Raw genomic sequence first — 22,774 nt, forward strand, 5'->3', positions numbered from 1 at the left:
CCAGCGATGGGCACGCGATGCGGGGCCAGCTCCATGCCGGTGGGATGCTTCATTCAGGGACGCTTTGGGCTGCAAAGGGGGGCTGCGTCCTGCGGTCCTTTCCCTGAAGGCAACGGGATGGTGAGCTCATCCAGAACCAGGGACGCGTCCCCAAAGGCCCTGCCCTTCGTTGTGACCACCCGTAACCCCACGCCCGTGTTTGCTTTCACCCAGCGAAGCTGCGCTGCCTTCACCTGGGGGAGGGACGGCCACTGGCCCTTACGTGGCAAACAAACACCATCAGCCAGGAACGGAGAACAAATGCGGCGCAATCAAGGCAGCGCGTGTCGCATCGGCGAAGCGATGGAGAAGTCACAATTCCCACTGGGATCTTGCCAGGCACGGCTTGCTGAGTCTGCGCTTTTGCTGTTCGGGAATACGGAGGGAAACGGGGCGGCTCAGGGTCTGGCGGTGGCTCCCGCACCCGTCCTGACGCCGAGGCTGAACCTCGGTGGGCAGTTCGGTGGGCAGGGGAGACGGGCTTGTCTGCCAGCGATTGGCATTTGATGCAAAAGCAAAGGTGAGCGTTGAGCGCAGGCAGTACGGGGGCTTTCGGGGGCAGTTTGGGCACTGACCGCTTTATCAGGGATCCCTTAATCCAGAGGAGGCAGGTGGGGGACACGACAGGACTTACCTTTACAGGGGAATAAACCAGTCTCCTCTATCCCCACTGCGTAGGGAAAGCAATCTGGGCTTTAAATGGTCACAGAGAAATGTGATGGGAAGAATGCCCTGGTGGGAAGCGATTTCCAGGTGGGAAACCGCCGGTGTTGGAGCCCAAACAAATGCCTGGGGCAGGACCAGGATCCGTCCAAGCAGAGCCAGGCTTGAGCCTCGTGGGCAGTGCTGCCAGGCTCCTGCTTTGGGGTCTGCAGCCCCCGTCTCGTGGGTGCCCGGGGGATGCTTCAAAATTACCCCCCCGGTGCTGGGAGAGCAGTGGCACCCCGTGCCCGTCGTTCCCGCTGCCCTTCCCACCACTCCTGTCAGGGACAGCGCGGAGATGCCATCCAACCCACCCCGGCCCCAGCCCCCCTCCGCCCTCCACCCCAGGGGGGGCTTTTACGCACGAAGCTCCCGCCATGTGCCAGAGGACAAGTTACGAGGCTGTTTTCTTTAATCTGCACACTAAAAAGCCACCCCAGGACAGCCCGGCAAGCTGGCCACGCTGCGCTGCATCCTCCTTGGATCTCATTTCAAAAAAAATCATAGGAATGTGCTGCTTTTTCCATGTTGCGTTTTCTTCGGAAGGGGACTGTTTACCCAGCACGGCTCCTTTCTAGATGGGCAGCGGGCTCGGCTGCTGGCCTGTCCCAGCCTCAACCCAGGCTCTGCCCGCTCCATCCCTGCCCCTCGGGTCGTGGCGGGGAGGCAGAGCCCCCCGGGAAGGAGATACCGGGGCCGGGCTCTGCCCGCAGCTCTGCTTTGCTGCTGCACCAGGGCTGAGCATTTGCAGGAGCCTCTGGGGTCCTCGATTTGGGCACCGGCACTGAGCAGGGCTCAGCCCTTGCCCAGCTCAACAACCCCCCAACTCTGACCCCCCCACCCACAGCCTCAAACCCTGCGCTGGCCTCAGCCCCCTCCAGACCCCACAGCCAAAGCAGTGGGGACGGATGCGGGACCCAGACACGAAACACCTCCGGGGTCCGAGCCCTCGGCCCCGGCCACGCATCCCTCCACCAGCTGCAGTCCTGCTGCCTCCTCTTGGGATTTTAATTTTGTCCTGTAACCCCAGCAGCCACTGCTATTCCCATGGGAACCCTCCTGAAATCTGTAGCAACGCGTCCGCCGGGGTCACCGAGCCTCCCTCTCCCCCATGCCCTATATTCCAAGCCCGGTCGCTGCCCATCTCCGGTTACAGGTGACATTTCTCTCTAATCCCGGGGAGGCTGCCACTCTTTGGAAGGGAGCAGAAGGTGCCGGAGTGTGGGGACACGTCCAGGACATGCAAACGCCTTTGTCCATGCTGGATGCTGGTGGAATGCTGCTGCCTCCGAGCGAACCCCGGGCGAGAGGATGGTGTGAGATGGGATGGAAACCAGCAGCAGAGGATTCCCGGGGTGCTCCTGGCTTGGGGAACCCCAGCCCTGCTCTACACGTAGCTCCTGGCCCAGCCGTGCTGCGGGATTATCGCTGATGGGTTAATGTCAGCTCGGTGCATTCGGAGGGGAGATGCTTCCACGGCCTCTGCCGGAGAGCGGGACACTGTGCCTGGGGCGGCTGGGCAGTGAAGCCAAGCGCCCCGCAGTGCGGTGCTACCGAAACCCCGGCTCTCACCGTGTGCTCGGCCATCCGACACGTGTTTGCGCTGCCGGTAAAGAAAGCAGCAGCACTGAGCAACCCGCCGGAGCACGCCGCTTCCCCGGCTTTGCACTGCGATGTGGGCGTTCAGCCCCTTCCCTGGGTTTTTGGCGAGTTTATCGCAGCAAGCACACACCAAAGATGGGAGAAGGGGAGCGGATGCAGACAGTCCGGAGACCACGGCATGGCATGAGCCCGCTCCGGGAGCTGCATGTGCTGGGCACGGGAATGGCGTCTCCAAGGGAGCTCTCGCCACCCCTTGCCTGGGTGATTCAAGGAATTGGGGATTTGAGACATGTCTCAGGCTTTCAAATTCTCTGTTAATCAAATCCCAAATGCTAAAAGGAATCGAGCGACATGAAAAGTGTTGCAAAAGAAGTAGGGGGTGGGGGAAGGAAACAAATAAACCCACCCCCCCAGTCCCCAGTGACAGAGCAGCCCGCTTCTGCATCATATCTCATCTGGGGGAAATTATATGTTGTGAATTACGTGCTTCTTTTGAAAAGCCTTAAAGGAGATTTAATAAAATGAGACAAGCTAATAATATAGGGAATGAATAGCAACCCTGGATGCTGCATCTTGATTTAATCAGATGCTTTTCCCCAGGGGGACAAGCAAGAGCTATAGCTAACGCCTCCCTTCCCTTCCCTACCCAGCTGCTCCCCTCTTCCTCCAGCCCCTCGCTCCTTCTCCCGACCCGGGGGAGCAGCCAGGGCAGGATTTGGGGTCCCACAAGACCCTGCTGTTCCCTCGCAGCCGCAGGGCAACACACAGCCCATGGCAGTTATTTGTGAGCGGGCTAACGAGCAGTATGCCGGGGTGCTGTACACCAAAGAGGGAGAGGGTCCCTGTCTGAAGAACAGGTCCCTGTCCGAGGGCAGGAAAGCAGGAGTTGGGGAGCCAGGAAAGCCGGGCTGGGGAGCGGGCTTGGCCCCGTGTGCGTACTTGCAAAGCCCCGGTATGGAGCCAGGGAATGCCATGTGCTGCTGCGCAGGGGACAAGCCCTTGGTAGGACGTGAAGCATGTTAACAGCAAAGATAAGGAGCTCGGGTCAGATGTGCTCCTCTCCGTGGCCCGGGAGAGGCCACGGGATCTGCCTGTGCCAGGACGGGAAAGGCACAAACGGCTGTTCCTGTCTTGGACCCATAGGACCCAGCCGTGAACCGAGGCCGGTTCGACGCTGGGGTGACGATACTTCCCGGCTCCGCAGCATGCTCAGAAATCAAAGTCATGTTCTGATGTAATTGTTCTTTTCTGAGTATCCCCCTGCTCGCCTGTCCCTGGGCCGGCGGCACGATGCACGCTCCTGCCTCCCGGTACATTTTGCTTCCTACATTTTTGCAGAGGCTGGTGCTGCTGCGAGCTCTATTTTGCTGCTTGCACAGTTCGTCCAAGCCGGACCCTGGGGAGCCGCATGTTCTGTCACCGGGATGTTTGTGTGACTTTCGGGGAATTTCCTTTCCTCAGCCACTTGCTCGCGGCCGCTGGGCGGGTTTTGTTGCTTTGCGGGTGGGTGGTAAACCCGGGAGGGTGCAAATAGGGAGAGAAATAACAAGAAACCAGGGAATGATCTGTGCTGAAGATGTTCGATTCCATTAAAGGTGTCTGCGGTCGCTGGGTTTCATGCACAGCAGCCTGCCTGAGGCTCTTGCTGTACCACGCAGCTGCGTGAGCGAGCGAAGAGCCTGTATCCTCCAAAACCACGCAAGGAGCAAACCACCCCACAAATGGCAGGATCAAACTCTGTGCAGGCAGTACGGCAGCCGTGGGGGAAAATGCTATCTTATCTGCCCCTGCTTAAGACTATTTGCAGTCAGGTCAGAAATAGGTGGTGATTTCTAACAGAGTCATAACCGTGGGAAGGCTTTGCCTCGCAGCGAGGTGAATCCTTTATCATCCATCACCGGCAGCCGGCTCCCGGCAAATGTGCTCTGCTTCCAGCAGGAGATGAGTTTCTAGGTGATCTGGGGGGGACTCAGCCTAATGCCTCGTAATGCTCCTCCTCCTTTTAGGCTCTGTGTGACGCCGCGAGGAGCCAGGCTCTGGGATAGCATGGGCAGTGCCCACGTCCTCTTCCCGGGAGCTCCCACTGCCGCCAGCTCTCCTACACCCGCCCGGGGTCCCTGCCCTTGCTCCTGGGGGGTCCCCGGCAGGGTGGCTCCGGTCACAACCCCGCACCCCTGAGCCGAGCCCGCGGGATTCCGGCGGCATCTCCTTGTGGTGTGCTCTGCCTTTGCTGTGGCCAGGCAGAGGGAGCAAGTGGATTTTCCATTGCTGAAGCCGGTTAACCTAAGAGTAGGCTTCAAGCAGGCTATTTTTACCTGTTCCTGGCACTACTAATAGTTGTAGGTTAACGATAAACACCAATTGAGATATTCGATTTGTCTGTCCTCCAGAGGTCGGCGCTTCCTATTCCCCCTGTTGTTTTCCATCAACCGCTTCAATTAAATGACCTTTTTGTTATTTTGGTGGCGATACATTTGTGCTCTGTAATCGGCTGTTAAATCTCTTCGCTGTCTCGCACACAGATCAATAAACATGGGAAACTGTCCCACTTTCTCTCCCCAAAGTCTCCTTGTGCCTCTGCTGCCGGGCAGGACGTTTCCCGGCGGGAAGGGATGGGGCTGTTTAAACCGCGGCTCCCACCCCACAGACCATTGCGGTTCCTCCATAAACCTTCGGACAGCGTTTAAATTAATATCCGAGTGCGAGAGCACACTCGGGGGAGATAAAAACCTCAGCAGCATCCGTTTCCCAAGCGGTGCTGATGAAATGCACTGCGCTCCAAGCATTTGCGTGCTCTAGCTGTGCCCGAGGTCCCTCTCGGAGCTGTAGCTGAGGCTTCTGCTATCCCGAACCTTATTGAAGCATCACCTTTTGCTGAGGTTTTTTGCTAATAGATGCTCGCAGGTGTTTTTAATTCAGACTTTCTCATCAGCCTGATGTGAATGAGGAGCTTGGTTTTCCCCAGGCCCTGTCTCTCAGCACAACACCGCTGCCCCTTCCCCGGGTGCCGCTGGCTCAGGGAGAGGCGGGTTCAGCCCCGCACCGCTGCCCGCGGGCTGCAGCCCCGGGAGGCTGCCTGGGCCGGCCCGTGCGTCCCGCTCCAGCGAGACCCACCAACTCAGCACCCCGCAAGACCAAGCAGCACAGCTGCGCTCACGCACCCTGCCTGCCCCGGCAGCAACCCTGCTGCCCGCACCGCGCCTGCATCCCTGCCAGCATCCTTCCTCCTCCTCCACGGGGGCTGCAGGGCCCTGTGCTGCGGCTCACGCCCCCAGGCCGAGCCTCCCCAGCCCCGCCCGGGGCAGTACGCTGCCCGCGCTGCCCGCGCTGCCCGCGCTGCCCGCGCTGCCCGCGCTGCCCGCGCTGCCCGCGCTGCCCGCGCTGCGCCGGCCCTGCCCGCGCCTGCCCCCTAGCGGGGGAGTCGGCGCTGCAGCGGCCACCGCGCCCGGCGGGACCGGGGCCGGGATCGGGGCCGGGAAGGGGAAAGCCGCCGCGCAAAGCCCGCCTTCAGCGGGGCACGGCGCAGCCTCCGGCCCGGGCTGCCGGTCCCCGGCGGGGACGGAGATGTCTCTCTGCTCCCGTCCCCTGCCCCGCCTGCAGGCGCACCCACCGTTCGGGTCTTTCCGAGGTGCCCGCGCACCCGCTTCTGCCGCGAGAGCGAGTGTAAAACGGAGCCAAAGCACACCGGGGAGCGGGATGGGACACCCCCCCCCCTCCGGCACCCCCCGCCCCGGCTCCCTGCGCCCCGCCAGCGCGGCCGGCCAAGGGGTCCCGCTCGGGGCGACCCCGCTGCGGGGCGTGCGGAGCCCCGGGGCGGCTGCGGGGCGGATACAGAGCACCGGGGCCCCGGGCTGAGCTGCAAAGGGGTCGGCTTGCAAACGGGACCGGGAGCCCGGACCGGGCTGCGAACGGGGCCGGGCTGTGCAGAACCGGGAGTGCGAACCGGGCTGCAAACGGGGCCGGGCTGCGCAGCACCGGGAGTGCGAACCGGGCTGCGAACGGGACTCGGTGGTGCAGGACCGGGAGTGCGAACCGGGCTGCGAACGGGACTCGGTGGTGCAGGACCGGGAGTGCGAACCGGGCTGCGAACGGGCCCGGGCTGCCCAGCACCGGGAGTGCGAACCGGGAGTGCGAACCGGGCTACAAACGGGGCCGGGCTGCCCAGCACCGGGAGTGCGAACCGGGAGTGCGAACCGGGCTACAAACGGGGCCGGGCTGCCCAGCACCGGGAGTGCGAACCGGGCTACAAACGGGGCCGGGCTGCACAGCACCGGGAGTGCGAACCGGGCTGCGAACGGGGCCGGGCTGCACAGCACCGGGAGTGCGAACCGGGCTGCGAACGGGACTCGGTGGTGCAGGACCGGGAGTGCGAACCGGGCTGCGAACGGGCCCGGGCCGCGCAGCCCCGGGAGTGCGAACCGGGGAGGCGGCGGGGTGCGGGCCGGGCGCGGAGCCGCGCACTGACTCAGCCGCCGCCGCCGCCGCCGCCCCGGGCCGTGACGCGCCGAGGGGCGGTCGCTGCCGCCTCCATATAACGCGGTGGCGGCGGCGGCTGTGCAGAGCTCACACCGGCCTTTCCTGCGAGGGGAGAGGGGCTGAGCAGCCGGGCAGGCATCGCCTTCCTCCTCCTCCTCCTCCTCCTCCTTCCTCTCGGCGCAAGCTGCCCCTTCGCCGGCTTCAATGAAACTGGCAGCGATGATCAAGAAGATGTGTCCCAGCAAGGCCGAGCTGAGCATCCCCGCCAAGAACTGCTACCGCATGGTCATCTTGGGCTCCTCCAAGGTGGGCAAGACAGCCATCGTCTCGCGCTTCCTCACCGGCCGCTTCGAGGAGCAATACACGCCCACCATCGAGGACTTCCACCGCAAGTTCTACAGCATCCGCGGCGAGGTCTACCAGCTCGACATCCTGGACACGTCGGGCAACCACCCCTTCCCAGCCATGCGCCGCCTCTCCATCCTCACAGGTACTTGGCTGGGGAGCACCAGGAGGAAGTGGGGGTTCCCTTGCCAGGTTTCAGGCTTTCTTGCCCAGTTTGGGGATGTTTCTCCAGTCCCGGGAGGAGGGAGGTGGCATTTTGTGTGTGCACGGGGTGGGCAACTTTGCTCCCTGCACGGGGTGGGTGGGAGGATGCAGGACCCAGGTTCTGCCCGGTCCTTCCCTCCCTGGGTCACTTAGGCAGCAGGTCTCTGTGTGTGTCCCCATCCCTGCAGCCATCTCACCTTCCCTCTTTGTCCCCAGGAGACGTGTTCATCCTCGTGTTCAGCCTGGACAACCGGGACTCCTTTGAGGAGGTGCAGCGCCTGAAGCAGCAAATCTTGGAGACCAAGTCGTGCCTGAAGAACAAAACCAAGGAGAACATAGAGGTGCCCCTGGTCATCTGCGGCAACAAGGGCGACCGGGACTTTTACCGGGAGGTGCAGCCCCGGGAGATCGAGCAGCTGGTGGGAGGGGACCCCAAAAAATGTGCCTACTTCGAGATCTCGGCCAAGAAGAACAGCAGCCTGGACCAGATGTTCCAGGCGCTCTTCGCCATGGCCAAGTTGCCCAGTGAGATGAGCCCCGACCTGCACCGCAAGGTCTCGGTCCAGTACTGCGACATCCTGCACAAGAAGGCGCTGAAAGGCAAAAAGCTGCTGAAAGAAGGGGGCCGGGGCAGCACGGAGGAGGCGTACGGCATCGTGGCCCCCTTCGCCCGGCGACCCAGCGTCCACAGCGACCTCATGTACATCCGGGAGAAAGCCATCGGCGGCGGGCACGGCAAGGAGAAGGACCGCTGCGTGATCAGCTAGGAGCCCCCGCTCGCCCCGCGACGGGAAAGAAGGAAGGAAGGAAGGAAGGGAGGGGGGAAAGATGCTCGTTTCCGAACTGACTTTGGGCAGGCAGGAGGGTGGGCAGGCACCCACCCGGGCAGAGAGGGGGTCGCCTCTTCCCTGGCCTCCCCTCCTCCCGAGGGATCGCTTTCATCGGCTCCCTCCCTCGGGGGTGCATTTTGGGAGCGAGGGATGCGAAGGGGGAGGCTTTGGAGGGCAGGAGGGGGGAGTCACTGGGACCAGCCTCCTCCGGGCAGAGAGACAGGGAAAGGCTGAGCTGCCGGGCGGCCAGGCGGGAGGATGAGCGGGGAGGGCACAGACCTTGGTTTTTCTTTCCCTCCCAAACCACCCAGCCTCGAGCACTGCCTTCAGGATGGAGGGCAGAGGCCCGCCAGCGCCTGCTTGGGGCTTTGGGGTTGTTTTTTTATTGGTTTGTTTTCTTTTTTTTAACTTGAGAAGCTGTGCACGGACTCTGGCTCTGTGTCGTGTGTTCATCTATGTCTGCAGAACACGTGCAGAAGACACTCCTAAGCTGTTGCAAAGACATGGCGGAGTTACAGCCCCGATGGACCAAAAAACTGACTCTTGTTTACATTTGTCTTGTCTGATTTGCAAGATCTGGGGAGGGTGGGGGGAGTGGGAAGGGTTTTTTAAATAAGAAAATAATAGGCACTTTATGTAGGTATTGGTTGTCATTGACATGAACAAAAAAAATCGTCAAGTGTTTCTACCGTGGGTGAAACTTGATGTTTTATTTTTTCTACAAATTAATAAAATCTTTTTAAAACGACACCTGTGGCTTTGCTTTTGCTTCCTCGCCGGGCCCCGTAGCAGAACCAAATCCTGTTAAACCGAGACCCGAGCCCAGCTCCGAGGTGCTAAAAACGGCCTCTCAACTCAATCCCTTTATTCCCCGATTTTCTCCGACTCCCAGTGCAAAGGTTTCCGTCTCTGCAAGCAGCCGATTTCTTGCCACACGGGGTAACGAGGGGCCACGCACAGAGTTAGTTACTCAAGCGGGTAACCGAGCCAGGACTCTTTCCTCACTTCACTAACGTCGAGTTATGATCCTGCCAGCCCCGTGACACGCCGGGCATTGGCATGTCATTCACGGCTGAAACCAAGCAAACTGACATCACTTCAGTTTAAAGAGCCGATTGTGTTTCGTGCTTTTTCCTGATTAACTAAGCACACTTTAATGATGTCAACAGAGAATGATTCATTTGCGCCCCGTCCGGGATATTGTTTTTATTTTGCAATATGAGTAAAGGAAGTACTTTGCTCGAAAGGTCACCTTTGCATCTGATGGTTTTTAATCTCTTCCTAATAACAAATCACAGTAACCATTGCTAAAAGTGAAAGGGGAAAGCTCTTCAAAGGACAGCTCTCCCTGGCTCCAGCTTCTGTTTCAGTTCATTTTCAGCCCCCGTTCCCCCCTCAAACAGCAGAACAAATCTACATTTCATACATATTAATGGCAAAAAAACTCGATCAAAGCCACAAAACTAAGGTGGGCGAGTGAGACTGCAAACCAAACCGCTTCAGTTTCATTTGAAACTTGGATTCAAGTTGACAGAGTTAACTTGTTCCTGTGTTAAGTGCCAGACGTTTCTTTGGAAACACGTTGTTTCTCCGCATATGCCCTGATTTCGCAGGAACAGCAATTGGCAAAAAAAGGGAAACCACTGTCCAGGCAATGAGACACAAGAATTTATTGAGCTGGGACAGGCAATGGCTGGCAGAAAGGTAGTTTCAGTAATAAGAAAGAGTGTACATTGTGCTTTGTTTACCTTGGTGTTCTGCTTTACTCAGAGTTTACACACTGGCACCTTCCCAAAGAAAGTACTAGTGAAGTATCCCAGCGGGGACAGAGTAATCTCTAGGCTACAGGTGTGTCACAACCATCCCAGCTCTCAACGAGCAGAATTACTTGCCTTTTGGTTTAGGAAAGGAAAACCCTACCCAAACAGACCTCGCTTCTCTTCTGTTGAAGGCACGAGTGCTACCTGCCTTTGGACACCGGTTCTCAACAGATACTCTATTTCACTAGCTGGTTCCACTACTGACCTGCACCATCTTTCAGCATAATTCAGAGAACCGTGAGATTCAAGGTCCCAGCACATCTTTGTTAGTCGGGGAGATGCGGTGCTGCTTACCAGGTTGTCATCTGCCACCGTAAGAGCTAACAGCAGGAGGACAGAGAGCAGCGAGCCCCGAGATCCATCCAAATGCGATACAACATTTGAGAGCTTTCCATCAGCCGCTGCCAAATGTTCAAGCCACTCAAACGCTTGTGTTTGAGGGAAGCCCCTGGAGCACTCTGGATGTGGAACTGACCTGTCCTGTGGAGCCTGGCTTCCGTCACGTATGGAATAACTAAAAGCTCTTGGCATTTATGCCCTTTGTTTTGATTCTGCTTGCCCCTTCTCTATTTTAAGAGCAAGATACCCAACGTACTGCCTACAAGCTGCACTGGCCCAAGGAGACTTACGCACCCAAAGCCTACCAAAATCCACTCCCCTGGCAGTCCCTGCTTTGCTCTCCCAAGTCACCCTGCTTCCAAAAAAGCGATGTAAAGACAGAGGAGCTGGGCCCAGGCTACGCACGTCCTCTGTGCTGCCTCAGTCCTGCCCCTGCTCAGCCCACACCCACTCAGTGAATACACAACAAGGGCAGTTTGGCATTTCTACATCTTTACTCATCTCAGACACAACCATCGCTTGTTTAAAAAGAGAGAGAGAAATACAAAAGTAATTAAAAGCAATCATTCCTCTTTCGACACACACGAACTGGAAAGTGCCCCAGAGACCCCTTCCAGGAGCAACGCCGAACAGCTCATGCTTCCCTCTTATGCTCCCTTTTGATGTCTGTCCACTTGTGTCAGTTCAGAAGTGAAAAAAAATTGCAGAAAATGCCCTCTTTTTCTTGTTGAAGTTAACCAGCAGGTACTTTGACCCTTAGCGAGGAGAAAACATAATGTCTCCTGCTTGCTTGAATGTAAAAAAAAAAACCCCACCCCAAGAGAAAACAGAAGAGACGCATGTATAAATGCACAGTCCTACAGCAGATCAAAGTGAACGTACCGCTGTAATCATCACATGTGAAGCACACAGTGTTCTGGTTCAGTGTCACATGCCTGTGATCCACACAGACACAACTTCAGAGCAATGCGACCAAAAAAGCGTAAGAGAAAGAAAAGTAAACTTCCGACACCTTTTTCTCTCCTGTTCAGCCAGAAGAGGAGGTATCTCGGACCCGGAGGGCAGAGCTGCGCCCTTTCTACTCCTTGGGGATTTCAAACATGCAAAGGCTCTTGTACTTCTGCAGCAGTTCATTTTTGGTCCGGACCTGCTCCCGCAGGTTCTGCAGCTGCTGCTGCTGCTGCTCTGGACTCACACCGATGCCGGGCATGGAGCTGATGAGCTTCCTCATCTCCTGGAACTTGTTCTTGAGTTCATTCAGCACCTGGTGAACATCCTGGCTGTCCTTGTCCATGCTGCAGAGGAAAAAAAAATCGAGACATTGTTGAATCCTCCTATTGGAAACACCCCTTCAGCCCGTGGGGGTGACTGTCATTTCCAGTACAACCAGGGCTTAAACTGGAATTCACTAGGAAACTTTTGGCCTTGGTTATCTAGCTACACACACCTAATTCACCTATCCCAATAAAATGGACACAGATAGATACACAGACTGGGTAGCCTCTGGGGCAAACTAGTTTCCTGCTAATTTCCAGCACATAATCCAGTTACCTCAGGACCCATCAATCGGGTTAGGAGCCGGTCTGCAGCTTTAAAACGTTACCATGGAGCAGGCTAAATTCTCCCTCTGTTTGAACTCCCGTATCTCTCTTTGGGGAAGGTAAGATTACATATGTGTGTTCTGTGTAGGTACCTGGAAAAAAACATCTCAGTCTCACCTGTGACCTGTTGCTGCTGTAATAGAAAAAATCAATGCAGTCAAACAGCTTGACAGCGGAAAATAGAAACTGCTCCCCAAAGTATCAGAGAGTATCCAATGGCAGAGAAAACGGTACTTTGGAGCTTTAAAGCGACTCTCTGGGGATGTATACCTAATAAAAGAGAAGCGACAGCTTTTTTTTTTGTTGTTTTAAGAGCAGCACAATTGGTTCTGCAGCCAGCTCTGTGCTTTTCAAGGATCAGTGTTGTCTGAGGCAGCGTCTGCCCTCAAACCTTCATTAGTATCTGCCTCAGCTTTGTTAGCACCAGCGAGAAGTTTTACCAATTCCAGGCAAAAGCAAGTCCCCCCTTCCAGGGCGCCTGTTAATAACGAGAGCGGGATTCTAACGGTCTTTGAAAACTGGGAGCCTGTTCAATAGCCAGACCTAAAAATAAATCCGCTTGGCATGACCAGGGCAGAGAGGTGCTCGATTATAACTTTGGGGAATCATGACATAGCTGAGAGCAAAACTTTTAACCAGATGGTCCCCGTTCATTTAAAAACCCTGTTGGAACAAAATATTCATTACTCCCTTCTAAATAAAACTGCAGCTGGTACTATAATGTATCCCCATTATGCAGGCATTCACGGTCAGGTTGGCAGTGGAAAAATACAGGCACACACACAGCCCCATGGCACATCTGGGGAAGGATGGGTTGACACTGCCTTGAATCTATGACAGCTGCAGGCTGGCTTTGCGAGGGACATCCTCCCCGCACCAGGTCTCCCCAAGTCTCGTTCCCTTCCCCACACATAGAGAACTGATGGCTGCCTGTCCGGTTGGTTGATCCAAAGGAATAATTATTTCAGGTTTGTGGATTTTTTTTCTGATGGGTGGTTTTCCTGCTGGATCGAGCCACTGAAGTGACTCCCTCTTTGAGGCAGGGGTGAGGAGCTGTGGGAAGAGACTGCAGCTGCCTGCGCTAACACAGAATTCAATGCAACGTCCAACCACAGCCCGTGCCGACGGACCGCACGCAAGACCTCCCTTCAGGCACAGCGTTCTTCATTACACCAGCACGACCCACCGTTGGCGGAGTCACGTGCTGGGACCTCAGCAGTGATGCCATTTGACTGTACAAGGGTGAAAATACCAGCAAGCCCTGCTTGGGAAAACTTTCTCGGGACCCAAACAACAGGAAAGAGCACGTGTCCTCCAATGTAAGCAAATTTATGTGATATATCCTCGCACCCGAGCGTAGAGTCACCTTGGAGATGTGTCTTCATGGCCAAGTCAGTATCAAAACAGCAGGGCTGGGCTCTGCGACTAGCAGCAGTGCTAAAGGATAATATGTTTGCCATCTGTCAGGGACATGAGGCAACACATTCCACTGCTTGCCTCTGTGGTCCTACCCGTCTGCAGCACTGTTCAGCATACCTACATCTGCTGAAGCCACCCAGGAAATGCCGTGTGCGAAGCCGAGGGAGGTAGCTGGGTAGTGGGAGTGGGTGGCTCAGTGGGACAGGGCACAAGATATCCTAGGGACTGTCATCTGTGGGTCACCATGACCTGCTTGATGACATAAAGGAATCTGGGAGGTCTCAGTCCATGGCTACTGCCCACTTTGCCTATATACCTGGCAATGGGCTTAGCCTCATTTGTGTGGTCTGGACAGATCAGACAGAATCGAGGTTGGGGGCAACTCCCACCTCCAGCACAATGGGAAGACTGAGGGAAATCAGAAGGCTTGCGTTCTAATGCCCGTTCTGTATCCGGACCGGCGTGTCAGGGGGTATTCAGTCCTTCCTTGCCATAGCTCTCAGGCTGCAGAGTCATTAAGGGTAAACCTCTCTCACCGTTCAGGTGTGCTTGATAAAAGTGAAACATCAGCAGGACACAAACCAGCCTCAGCTCCTAAATAAGTGCACAGGGAAAGGGCAGCCAGGCCCACAACCAGTAACAAGGGAATTCATGCTTCCCATGCCCTCTGTCTTGTCTCGCAGTGTGCCAAGGTGAGAGCACGGAGCCCGTCTGGATGGATGTTCATGGCAGAGCCATGCCCCTACCAGGACCTCAGACAAGCATCTCTGAAGGGGTCATCCTGGGCCAGAAACATCCCAGTTCTCAGGAGCCTTGTACAAGTGCCTTTTACCCCTACAGTACTGATCTGGAACCGGGAAGAGAACAATTTAACCTGTACCACTGCAGAAGTCATCCTCCTTTTTACACCTCCCCAGAAACGGGCTGCATTCCTGCCCCAGCACTGTCTGTACTTTCTGAGGCTGTTATCAGCCAAACAGTGCAGTCACCCGGAGCAATAACCCTGCGCAAGTACAACGCTCCTGCTCCGGGGTGTTAATGGTGGGGCAGTGTACCCGGGCCATCGGAGCACCTGCGCTGCCCGGGTGACCCGAACACCACCCAGGTATTGGCGTGACTCAGAGCGGAGATGCACTTGGGGCTGCGCCAGCTCCCTCTGACACTCTTCCCAGGAACTATTGCTGGGAGAAAAAGGGCGAAGGAGATGCTGGGAAGTTGGAGAGCATCACTAGAGGGGTGACCCCATTGCCCTGCTCCCCATCCAGGGCACCCCGAGGAGGTTGGTGGTTGGAGAGCGTAATTAGGAGGAGGATCCCATTGTCCTGCTCCCCAGCCAGGGCACCCCCGGGATGTTGAGGGCTGGAGAACATCCTCAGAGGGGGATCCCCCTGCCCCACACCCTGTCCAGGGCACCCTGAGGACGCTGTGGGTGGGAAAGCATCATTACAGGGGGGACCCCTCAGCCCTGCTCCCCACCCAGGGCACCCCGAGGGCGCCGGGGGTCAGACAGCATCATCAGAGGGGAGTGGCTGGAGCAGGGAGGAGGTACCCGGGCCGGGCCCGCTGCAGGGCACCTCCTGCCATGCGGTGCCCGGCGCGGGGGGCCCGGTCCCGGCGGGGCCGGGGGGAGAGGCCCGGTGCCGGCGCCCCGCGGTGCGGCCGGTGGCCGTGGCCGCCGTTACCATTTGATGATGTCGTGGACGAGCGGCAGGAAGGAGAACTCCTCCTGCGCGGGCGGCGGCGGCAGCGGCGGCGGCTTCTGCTCGGCGGGCGGCTCGGGCGGCGGCGGCTCCTCGGCGGCGCGGGCGGCGGCGCCCCCCGAGGCCATGGCGGACCCCGACCGGCGGCCGCGGCGCCGCGCAGTGACGGTGCGGGGCGGAGCTCGGCCGCCCCGCCCCGCCCCGGCAGCCGCCTGCGCCGGGGCCTGTGCTGGGCCTGCTCCGGGGCCTGGCCTGGGCCTTCCCCTCAGCTTGGGCCTGGGTCTAGGCCTGTGCCGGGGCCTGGGCTGGGCCTTCCCCCGAGCTTGGGCCTGAGCTTGGGCCTGGGCCTGCACCAGGGCCTGAGGCTGGGCCACGGTCAGGGCTGGGGCTGAGCTGAGGTTGGGGCTAGGGTTTGGCCCGGGCCTGGGCCTGGGCCTGAGCTGGGGCCAGGACTGGGGCTGGGCCTGAGCTTGGGCCATGCCCCTGCAACCCCCAGCAATCCCCCCTCCCACCCAAGCCCCATGCACCCCGCTGGCGCATTGCCCCACGCGGGACCGAGCTCCGCACAGGAGGTGGGAGGTCAGAGGAAGGACAGAGCGTGGGGTCCCGCACCCCCAGGGCAGAGCGAGGAGAAGGGGTCCCAGGAACCATCCCGCGCTGGCCTGGCGGCACCTCCCAGTCCCTCGGTGGGCTCAGATCAGTGTCCCAAGCCTGTGTGCATCCCTCCCTTTTGTGCCAAATCTTAGGGGAGAAATTGGGTTACTCTGTGTTAAATCAATAACCACGGCAGGGTTTTACTGTCTCTTCTAGATCCCACCTTCCCGCCATGTTTTTTCATGAGTTGGTGTTCTTAGTTTAATGCAACTGGGGACAATATGTTGAGGGGGCTGAGTGACGGGGACATGGTCTTTGTAATGCCTTAAAAACGGATGCTTACGTGGGACCAGGCCCGAGGGAGGAAGCACGGCTGACATCAGTCGGAGGGAAAGCAAGCTGGAGCGTTGGCTGAGAGCCTGGGCTGGGAACTGGACGAATCTGGAGGAAGAGAGACAGAAATCTGGTGTCAGGGCTGAGACCGCTGTGAAGCTGGGAGAGGGTGAAAAAATGGGGCTCTGGCATGACTGACCTGCGGGTGGAAGAGGCAGCTTGAGATGGCATGTGGTCAAGGTGGGGAGATGGAGGATGATGCCCCTCTGCACCAAACAGCCTCAGAATTAACTTCAGCAAACTGCTGCTGCTGTGTTTAAACCCCTCTATCAACACAAAAGATCGCAGCCACAGTCAGAAGTTTTTCTTCCTGTGTTGGCTTGGAGAAAATGCATAATTTAATTTTTCATCTGAAGTATTGAGCCCCCCTGCTCAACAGTTATGGGCTGAGGATGACTGGGAAGGCAATTTTCTTTTTTAAACCAATTTCTTTTGAAAAGCAAACAGAGGCTATTTATATATCAAATAAGAACGCTGGTAACCATTTAGACACATGCAGTATTGACTGCTTGCTCTAAATATAGCAGATGCAATCGCTCACTTTGTTCCTACCGTCAGGAATAGATCCCGGCTTGGGCACTGATACTGGAATGTGCGAAGGAGCAGGGGGAGCCCAGCTCCTGTGGAGCAGATCCCTGTGGGGAGGCTGGTGGTATTTATGGTCCTTGCGTGAGCCAAGCAGGAGGTACAGGATGCTGCGTCCTTTGCGTGGGGCTGAGCCGAGGGGTTCATTTCTGTCGCTTTTTATGGGCTGTTGCTAAAGCGAGACTTGATTCAGGCTCCGTGGGGGACACTTTCCTCTGTACTGTGCTGGTTTTAACTCTCCCCTTGACTTTATGGAGGAGGGCGGCTAATTGCTATGCTTCTGGACGGCTGCCTCTGATGGGTGAGTCAGGCAGTCGTTAGAGCAGGTGACAACACGCAGATACTATTCAGCCGTACCTAAAGCGCTGTCAATCAGCATTTCTTTGTGCCATTCAGTTCCCATTTTGGGTCGTGTTCCTACAGCAGCTGGAACACACAGCTTTATCTAGTTGGTGTTCCTCCCTGTCCCTGCCTCTTGCCTTCCCTTTCTCATGGAAACAGTTCCTCCAGCTCCCTCAGGTGACCCGTCTCTGTCTTTGGGGCTTGTCATGTCTCATGGCAACTCCAGGGAAGACTGAAGATGTTTTGCAGTAGGGTTGTGGTTCAACAGGCTCCTCCGTCACTGAAGATGCTGGTGAATTGGTTGGATGAGACTCTGTGTTCACCATTTGAGCGTCAACCTGTGCGAGGGGCACAGTAGAGCTGTTGTCTATACCATGATGGTGTGTCCGTATCCCTGGTGTGGACTGGAGGGAGAGGTGAGACCCAGCTGACAGGTCATGAAGGGAAGAGGAGACGTGCTTTTGGGCACGGAGACAAGTGTTGACCTCAGCTGAGGAGCAGTGCTGGTGTGCCCTAACCTTCACCTGCCCTTGTGGAGCTCCCAGCTGTGAGACCCTTGTCCCCATACGGTGACTATTTGATGACCTGGGTTACGTCCTTGTAATGCAGTTCCTAACAGACATCACCACCAATGCAGTCTTCCCCCTCCACATCGCTTTGCAGTCCTGTCAGTGTCTCCATCTCGGACGGAAGGGCTGTGTCTGACCATCCGCTGTTCTCATGTGGAGCTGGTATTGGTCTGCAGTTCTTCCTAATTTCCAGTCTGGATTTCTTCACCCACTGTCAGATCCTCAGCAAAAGGACTTGAATGAATAACTTATGAGAACTCCTAGTGAGGCAGCTAAAGCATGAACAAAGGTGCTTAGTGTTGAATGAAGAGAGTAATTTTCCCCCTGGATTTGGTAATAAACCTGAAGTGCAAACGATCGACCTGTTTTTGCTCAGTGTGCATTTGATTGTGGCTCTTTGTATAATTCACTTGCTGGATAGCCAGTTTCTGAAGTGTGCAAATGTCTCCAAATCACCTCATCTCCCACATCTTAAAGCCATCACGTACGCTCGTTGCTCACCCAAACATTTGATTAATCCATTATCCTAAAAACCAGCTGATCAAATAATCCGTATCCAGAGCCTCTTTTGTTATTGCCTGTTTCCTTTATGATACCAATGTTACTCTTTTTTTCCTGTCACTTCTATACAAATCGCATCTCTTGTCTGCTTCCAAAGGTAACTTTTGAGGGATTTACCACCAGTTATTTAATTCAGACCCAGGTGACTCTGTCCCTTTCACCATTTCCTTACAATGACTTCATGTTTTTATATTGATGGTCTGCCATTTCACTGGGCTCCGCTTCTCGCTGCCGGACCATCTGGAGCTTGTTGTGCTGTTACCACCAGCTCTGTTATCATTTTTTACTATATGGCTATCACCAGGTTGAACTTTATCTCTTCCTCCTGCCCATGCGCTGCATCATCAGCCTGAATTTTCTATTTAAGTCTTGCTAAGCTGCCGTGGTGGGTTAAGTCTGTATTGCTAAGTTGGGAAGGTGGTGTCAGGGTTGTGGCCAGCTGGGACAGGGCGATAGGAATGACAGGTTACAGCTCCAGCCCTTGGCTGTGGTCATCAGCACAGAAATGTTGGCCCTTTTTGTTAGGTCATGGCTGTGATAGTGCAAATGCTTGGGTTCCTGGCCAAGATCCCCCTAATTTTGACCAGATGGGAATTTGGCCTCAGGCTCTTCCTCATCTTGACCCCTGGCATCATTCAGGGACCATTTCAGGGCCCTGGTTTCCCTGGCTCCTCGGAGGTGCTGATGGGAATGGCAGGGTCATAAGCTGAGCTTCATCCTTCGAAGCAATGATTTAGCCAGAGAGATTTAGGCCCGGGAGGTCTGGCTACCCCCAGACACGCAGCCCTGTGCCACCACGTGCTCCCAGAGCTGCTGGTGCCCTGAGTGCCGTTGGGATTTAAGATCCAGCTGGTGTCAACAAGCAGCACCAAAGGCATCCAAAGCACCCCGGTGCCTCCCGGAGCTCACCCTGCTTTGGCAGAGCTGCCGGCTGCTGGGGAACCCCTGCAGGGCCCCGTCCCGGGGCTGCCGTGGGTAGGAGGGCCATCGTCCCATGGCCAGGGAGATGCTGTCCTCCAGGAGAGTGGCTGCCTCTCCCAGGGAGCCCGGCATACAGGACAGAGCCTGGGACAAGAGGTGGCACAGGAGGTTTGGCCAAGCTGCTTGTAGCTCCGACTTGGGTGTCGGAGCTGCAGGGCATTGGCCTGGCCACGAAGGCCAGTGCTTCGGTGCACAGAGCCTCGAGGGGAGAATGGGGACAATTCAAGGGCACAGGGAGTGTCCAGCAATCTCGTGATGCTCGCTGATGCCACCCCACCGTTGAGCAAACACGGGGGCCGACCCAGGCTGTGTGCCACCCCGGGGGAGGCACCCAAGCCAGTGCGTGGGCAAGGGGAGCACGGAGGGCTTCTTGCGCAAGGTCAGCTACACAGAAACATGGATCCAGGAAAACACGCAGGCAGATCAGCCACAGCCCCCAGCCTGGCCCATCTCCGGGCGCAAGCGTCTCCGAAGCTTGCCCTCTCCGTCAGGCAACGCTCTGCCCGTGGGGCATTCCTGGGTGGTGGGTCCTGGGAGCCACCAGTCCCCACAGGGTCCCACCACGTCATCCCAGAGCCGGGCTCCAGCACTCCCAGCCTCAGTTTCCACCCAGTGCAAAGGGTTGAAACTCTCCTTGCAGGAGCTTGGAGTGTGATTTTGGGGTGTCCCTAAGGAAACCTAGCCCTGCAGAGGGAAGTGCCCTTGTTACCGCAGGACAAAACCAGCCCCGGATCCCTGCTGGTTCCCACCCACAGCGGGTGACTCAGCAACGTCCCTGCCATTATTTACAAATAATGAGTTAGCCACAAAACACGTGCCACAAAACACACGAGGCAGCGGTGTTTGCGCTCTCGATACGTAATCATGGGCTTGAAGCAATGCTGCAAGAGCCTGCACCGGTGCCCAGCACCCGGCCTGGGCAAGGATTGTTTTCCTGAGCCCCTGGATACACACCCTGTGCATTGGGAAGGTGCTGGAGTGGGACAGCACGTACGTGTGCATCCCTGGGCACACGCATCCCTGTGTGCATCCCTCTGTGTGCGCATCCCTCTGTGCATCCCTGTGCCCATCCCTGTGTGCATCCCTGTGCTCATGCATCCGTGGGTCCCAGAGCAGCGCTGCCTGGCGCATGGGCATGGGGCAGGTTTCACAGCTCGCTCTGTTCAGAGGACAGACTTGTTGAGATAAATTGATCTGGATGCATGTAAGCAGAGACTCGCAGGGGCCGCATTAAGGACTTTATTGAAATCCCCGCTCCCTTTCTTGGTGTAGTTCTTGTTCTGCTAAAGTGGGTCAGGCTTTGTTTGTGTGTTTGTCAGGTTCCCTTCAAGTGTGGCAGGAAAAGCTATTACCTGATGTTTCAGCACATCAAAATGTTGCTCTTTGGTTACTTAATGCAGGGGGAGAGGAAAGGAGCTTTGTTTGGACTTTGTTTTGGCACCACTGAAAAGGCGTCAGGTTAAGGTTTTAGCCTGTCCTCTGCTCAAATTGCAAATACCATTTTGCTATAATTGGCCTAATTACTGAAAACAGACAAATTTTACATGGGCTTTGCAAGATGAATCAGGTGTCCTTGAAGAATACAGTTTTATATGCCAGAGCAGTGGGTTTCTGGGGCAGCGCTGGCGTCGTGGGAGACACATCTCTCTTGCAAATCAAGGCGCTGGGAGATTGAAGTCGTCTCCATCCAGCTCCAGTGAGAAACTGTTTAATCCTTCTCCTGACCTGGGGAAAGGTGCATTTCTGCAGGGCCGCAGCCACCGCGGGAGCAGCATTTTGGTGAGCCTGCCTCCTCCTCCCAGCCCTGGGCTCCCTTTGGCCACCGCAGCTGAGCCCGGAGCCCCGGGGTGGTGTTGCCGTCCCCCCGCCCGGGGCAGCCTGCCCCCTCCTCGGCCGTGCCGGCAGCACTCGCCCGTTTTCGGGGCTGGCAGCCCGCAGGGCGGCTTGCCACGGTCACACATCCCGGGCCCCAGGGAGCCCTGTTTGCCAAGGGTTTAATGTTTAGCCGCTAATAAACAAAGCGTATCAGAGAGGTTTTGCTGACCAGGTAGCTAAGCTTTCCTGGGAATTTTGCTGGCTCTTGCAGCACAAACAAGGCCAGGATGTGGTGGCATGCTTGCCTCAGATAAAGTTTGCAATGGAAAATGGCCTGGGTTTTCCTAGAGCGGGCTCCCCGCATCCCTCCAGCTCCCACTCCCTCGCTCCCAGCTGCCTCTCCGGCATCAGCTGGCGATCCGGTGCTCAGCCACGTCCATCCTGCCCCAAAGCTTTCTCACCATCCCAGCCGCAGTCTGACTTATCCAAGGAGGAGTTGTTTATCGGGCTGGGATTGGTTTGGGGTTTTGGCTCCGAGCAGCTGGCGGGGAGCAAGGCTTGCTTCATTCTAGCAGTGTCAAAATAAGGTTTTCAAACAATGTCAAGGGGGAAAAGAAAAACCCTCATTGTGGTTCTGACTTGAGAAATGAGTGAAGTTGTCCTTTATGCCTTTACCCCATGGGCATTTCTCAGCCAGAAGCCTGACTTTTTCCCCCAAAGGAATGTGCCCTAAAGCCCAGCTCAGCAGCCGCTGCCCGGCTCGGTGACCATTGGGCGCCCATGGCTCGATCCAGCCTGGAGCCAGCTTTTGCCCATCTCTACCTTGTGGATAAAGCTGAGCTCAGCCTGACTTCTCGCACAACAGCAGCCGGCGGAGAGGGAGGCCAGAGCATCACGTGAAGCAATTCAGTCCATAACACCGTCATCTAAACCCAGTGTGGCTCAGCCCATTTCATCATTAATCCAAATGCAAACAAATATCATTAGAGAGGGGCATTCGGCTCTCCGATAAACACTTGCCCATCCTTGCTCTTACTCTTGTGCAAATCCGGCCCCCCTGGCACTGCACGAGGCTCTTCGGATGCTCCCGCTGTGTTTTGCTCTTCCTCCATGGCAATGGCAGCTCCTGGCAAAGCTGGGTGCCACATTTCTCCTGCCCAGGGATTACACTGGGAGCTGGCTGCCGGCCGGCCTGTACCGGCATCTCTCAGCAACTGCAAAGATAATTGCCATAAGTCTAATTGTTCCTGCTGGATAATGAGCATTTTGCATCATCATCCCCAGCTGCCGAGAGCATCATCTGAGTTGCTATTTTAGGGGCGGAAAGCGGCTCCTCTGGGCTGGGAAAGGCTGAACCAGGCTGGATCCGGCCACCTGAAGCAAAGCCCCCGCACCGAGCCCCCACTGACAGCAGCGCCGGTTTGCGAGCGTGCTTTGGGACAAGGCACCGGCCAGGGACTATTCCCATGGAGCAGCCTGCGCATGAGGGCATGCAGCTGTGGGATTTTCGGTGTGCTGATGAAACACGGCCAAATCCCCAAGGAGTTTCTCCCACCCAGACATGACATTGTTCCCGTGGGACACAGGGGGCTGGAAACGCACGTGCACACGGGTAGGCATGCACACGTATGGATGCACACAAGCATAGGTGCATGCAGGCATGCACACCCGTGCAAACACACATGTGTGTGTGTGTGTGTGCGCGCACAGAGCTACTCCCTCACCGGGAAGCTGCGGGCCCATTTCCCGGCTGACCCGGTGGGCTCCTGCTCCAGCCTTCCCCCAGTGAGGGCTGCGGTTTGAACCCCACCTTTGCACAGGCACTGGTGGCCATGAGCTCCGGAGGATGGGGGATCT

The 22,774-nt window shown here is 56.8% G+C and overlaps 2 protein-coding genes across 3 annotated transcripts; one reads left to right on the forward strand and one right to left on the reverse strand.

Annotated features, from left to right (window-relative positions):
• The first annotated feature begins 6,957 nt into the window (after positions 1–6,957).
• On the forward strand, positions 6,958–8,725 carry RASD1 (ras related dexamethasone induced 1). Of its 2 annotated transcripts, none has more exons than XM_059826473.1 (2): positions 6,958–7,309; positions 7,585–8,725. In XM_059826473.1, exons 1-2 carry the CDS (start codon positions 7,024–7,026, stop codon positions 8,133–8,135), a joined length of 837 nt encoding a protein of 278 aa, XP_059682456.1. In that variant the 5' UTR covers positions 6,958–7,023; the 3' UTR covers positions 8,136–8,725. The 2 variants fall into 2 exon arrangements, with proteins under 2 accessions (XP_059682456.1, XP_059682457.1); XM_059826474.1 differs by having other exon boundaries at positions 7,668–7,943.
• A 2,499-nt stretch (positions 8,726–11,224) lies between these two features.
• Positions 11,225–15,205, reverse strand: MED9 (mediator complex subunit 9). Its single transcript, XM_059826537.1, has 2 exons — positions 15,060–15,205; positions 11,225–11,652 (listed from the first exon to the last, which is right to left on the reverse strand). Exons 1-2 carry the CDS (start codon positions 15,203–15,205, stop codon positions 11,436–11,438), a joined length of 363 nt encoding a protein of 120 aa, XP_059682520.1. The 3' UTR covers positions 11,225–11,435.
• Positions 15,206–22,774: the final 7,569 nt, after the last annotated feature.

The sequence above is a fragment of the Gavia stellata genome, chromosome 18 (genome assembly GCF_030936135.1).
Source record: "Gavia stellata isolate bGavSte3 chromosome 18, bGavSte3.hap2, whole genome shotgun sequence".
NCBI lineage: Eukaryota > Metazoa > Chordata > Aves > Gaviiformes > Gaviidae > Gavia > Gavia stellata.

Bases quoted from the DNA above. Each gene is read 5' to 3' on its own strand.
- RASD1 (XM_059826473.1), top strand. From the start codon at position 7,024: ATGAAACTGGCAGCGATGATCAAGAAGATGTGTCCCAGCAAGGCCGAG. The intron at 7,310-7,584 runs GTACTTGGCTGG...CTTTGTCCCCAG, and splicing joins CCGCCTCTCCATCCTCACAG to GAGACGTGTTCATCCTCGTG.
- MED9 (XM_059826537.1), bottom strand. From the start codon at position 15,205: ATGGCCTCGGGGGGCGCCGCCGCCCGCGCCGCCGAGGAGCCGCCGCCG. The intron at 11,653-15,059 runs GTAACGGCGGCC...TTTCCTCTGCAG, and splicing joins GTCCACGACATCATCAAATG to CATGGACAAGGACAGCCAGG.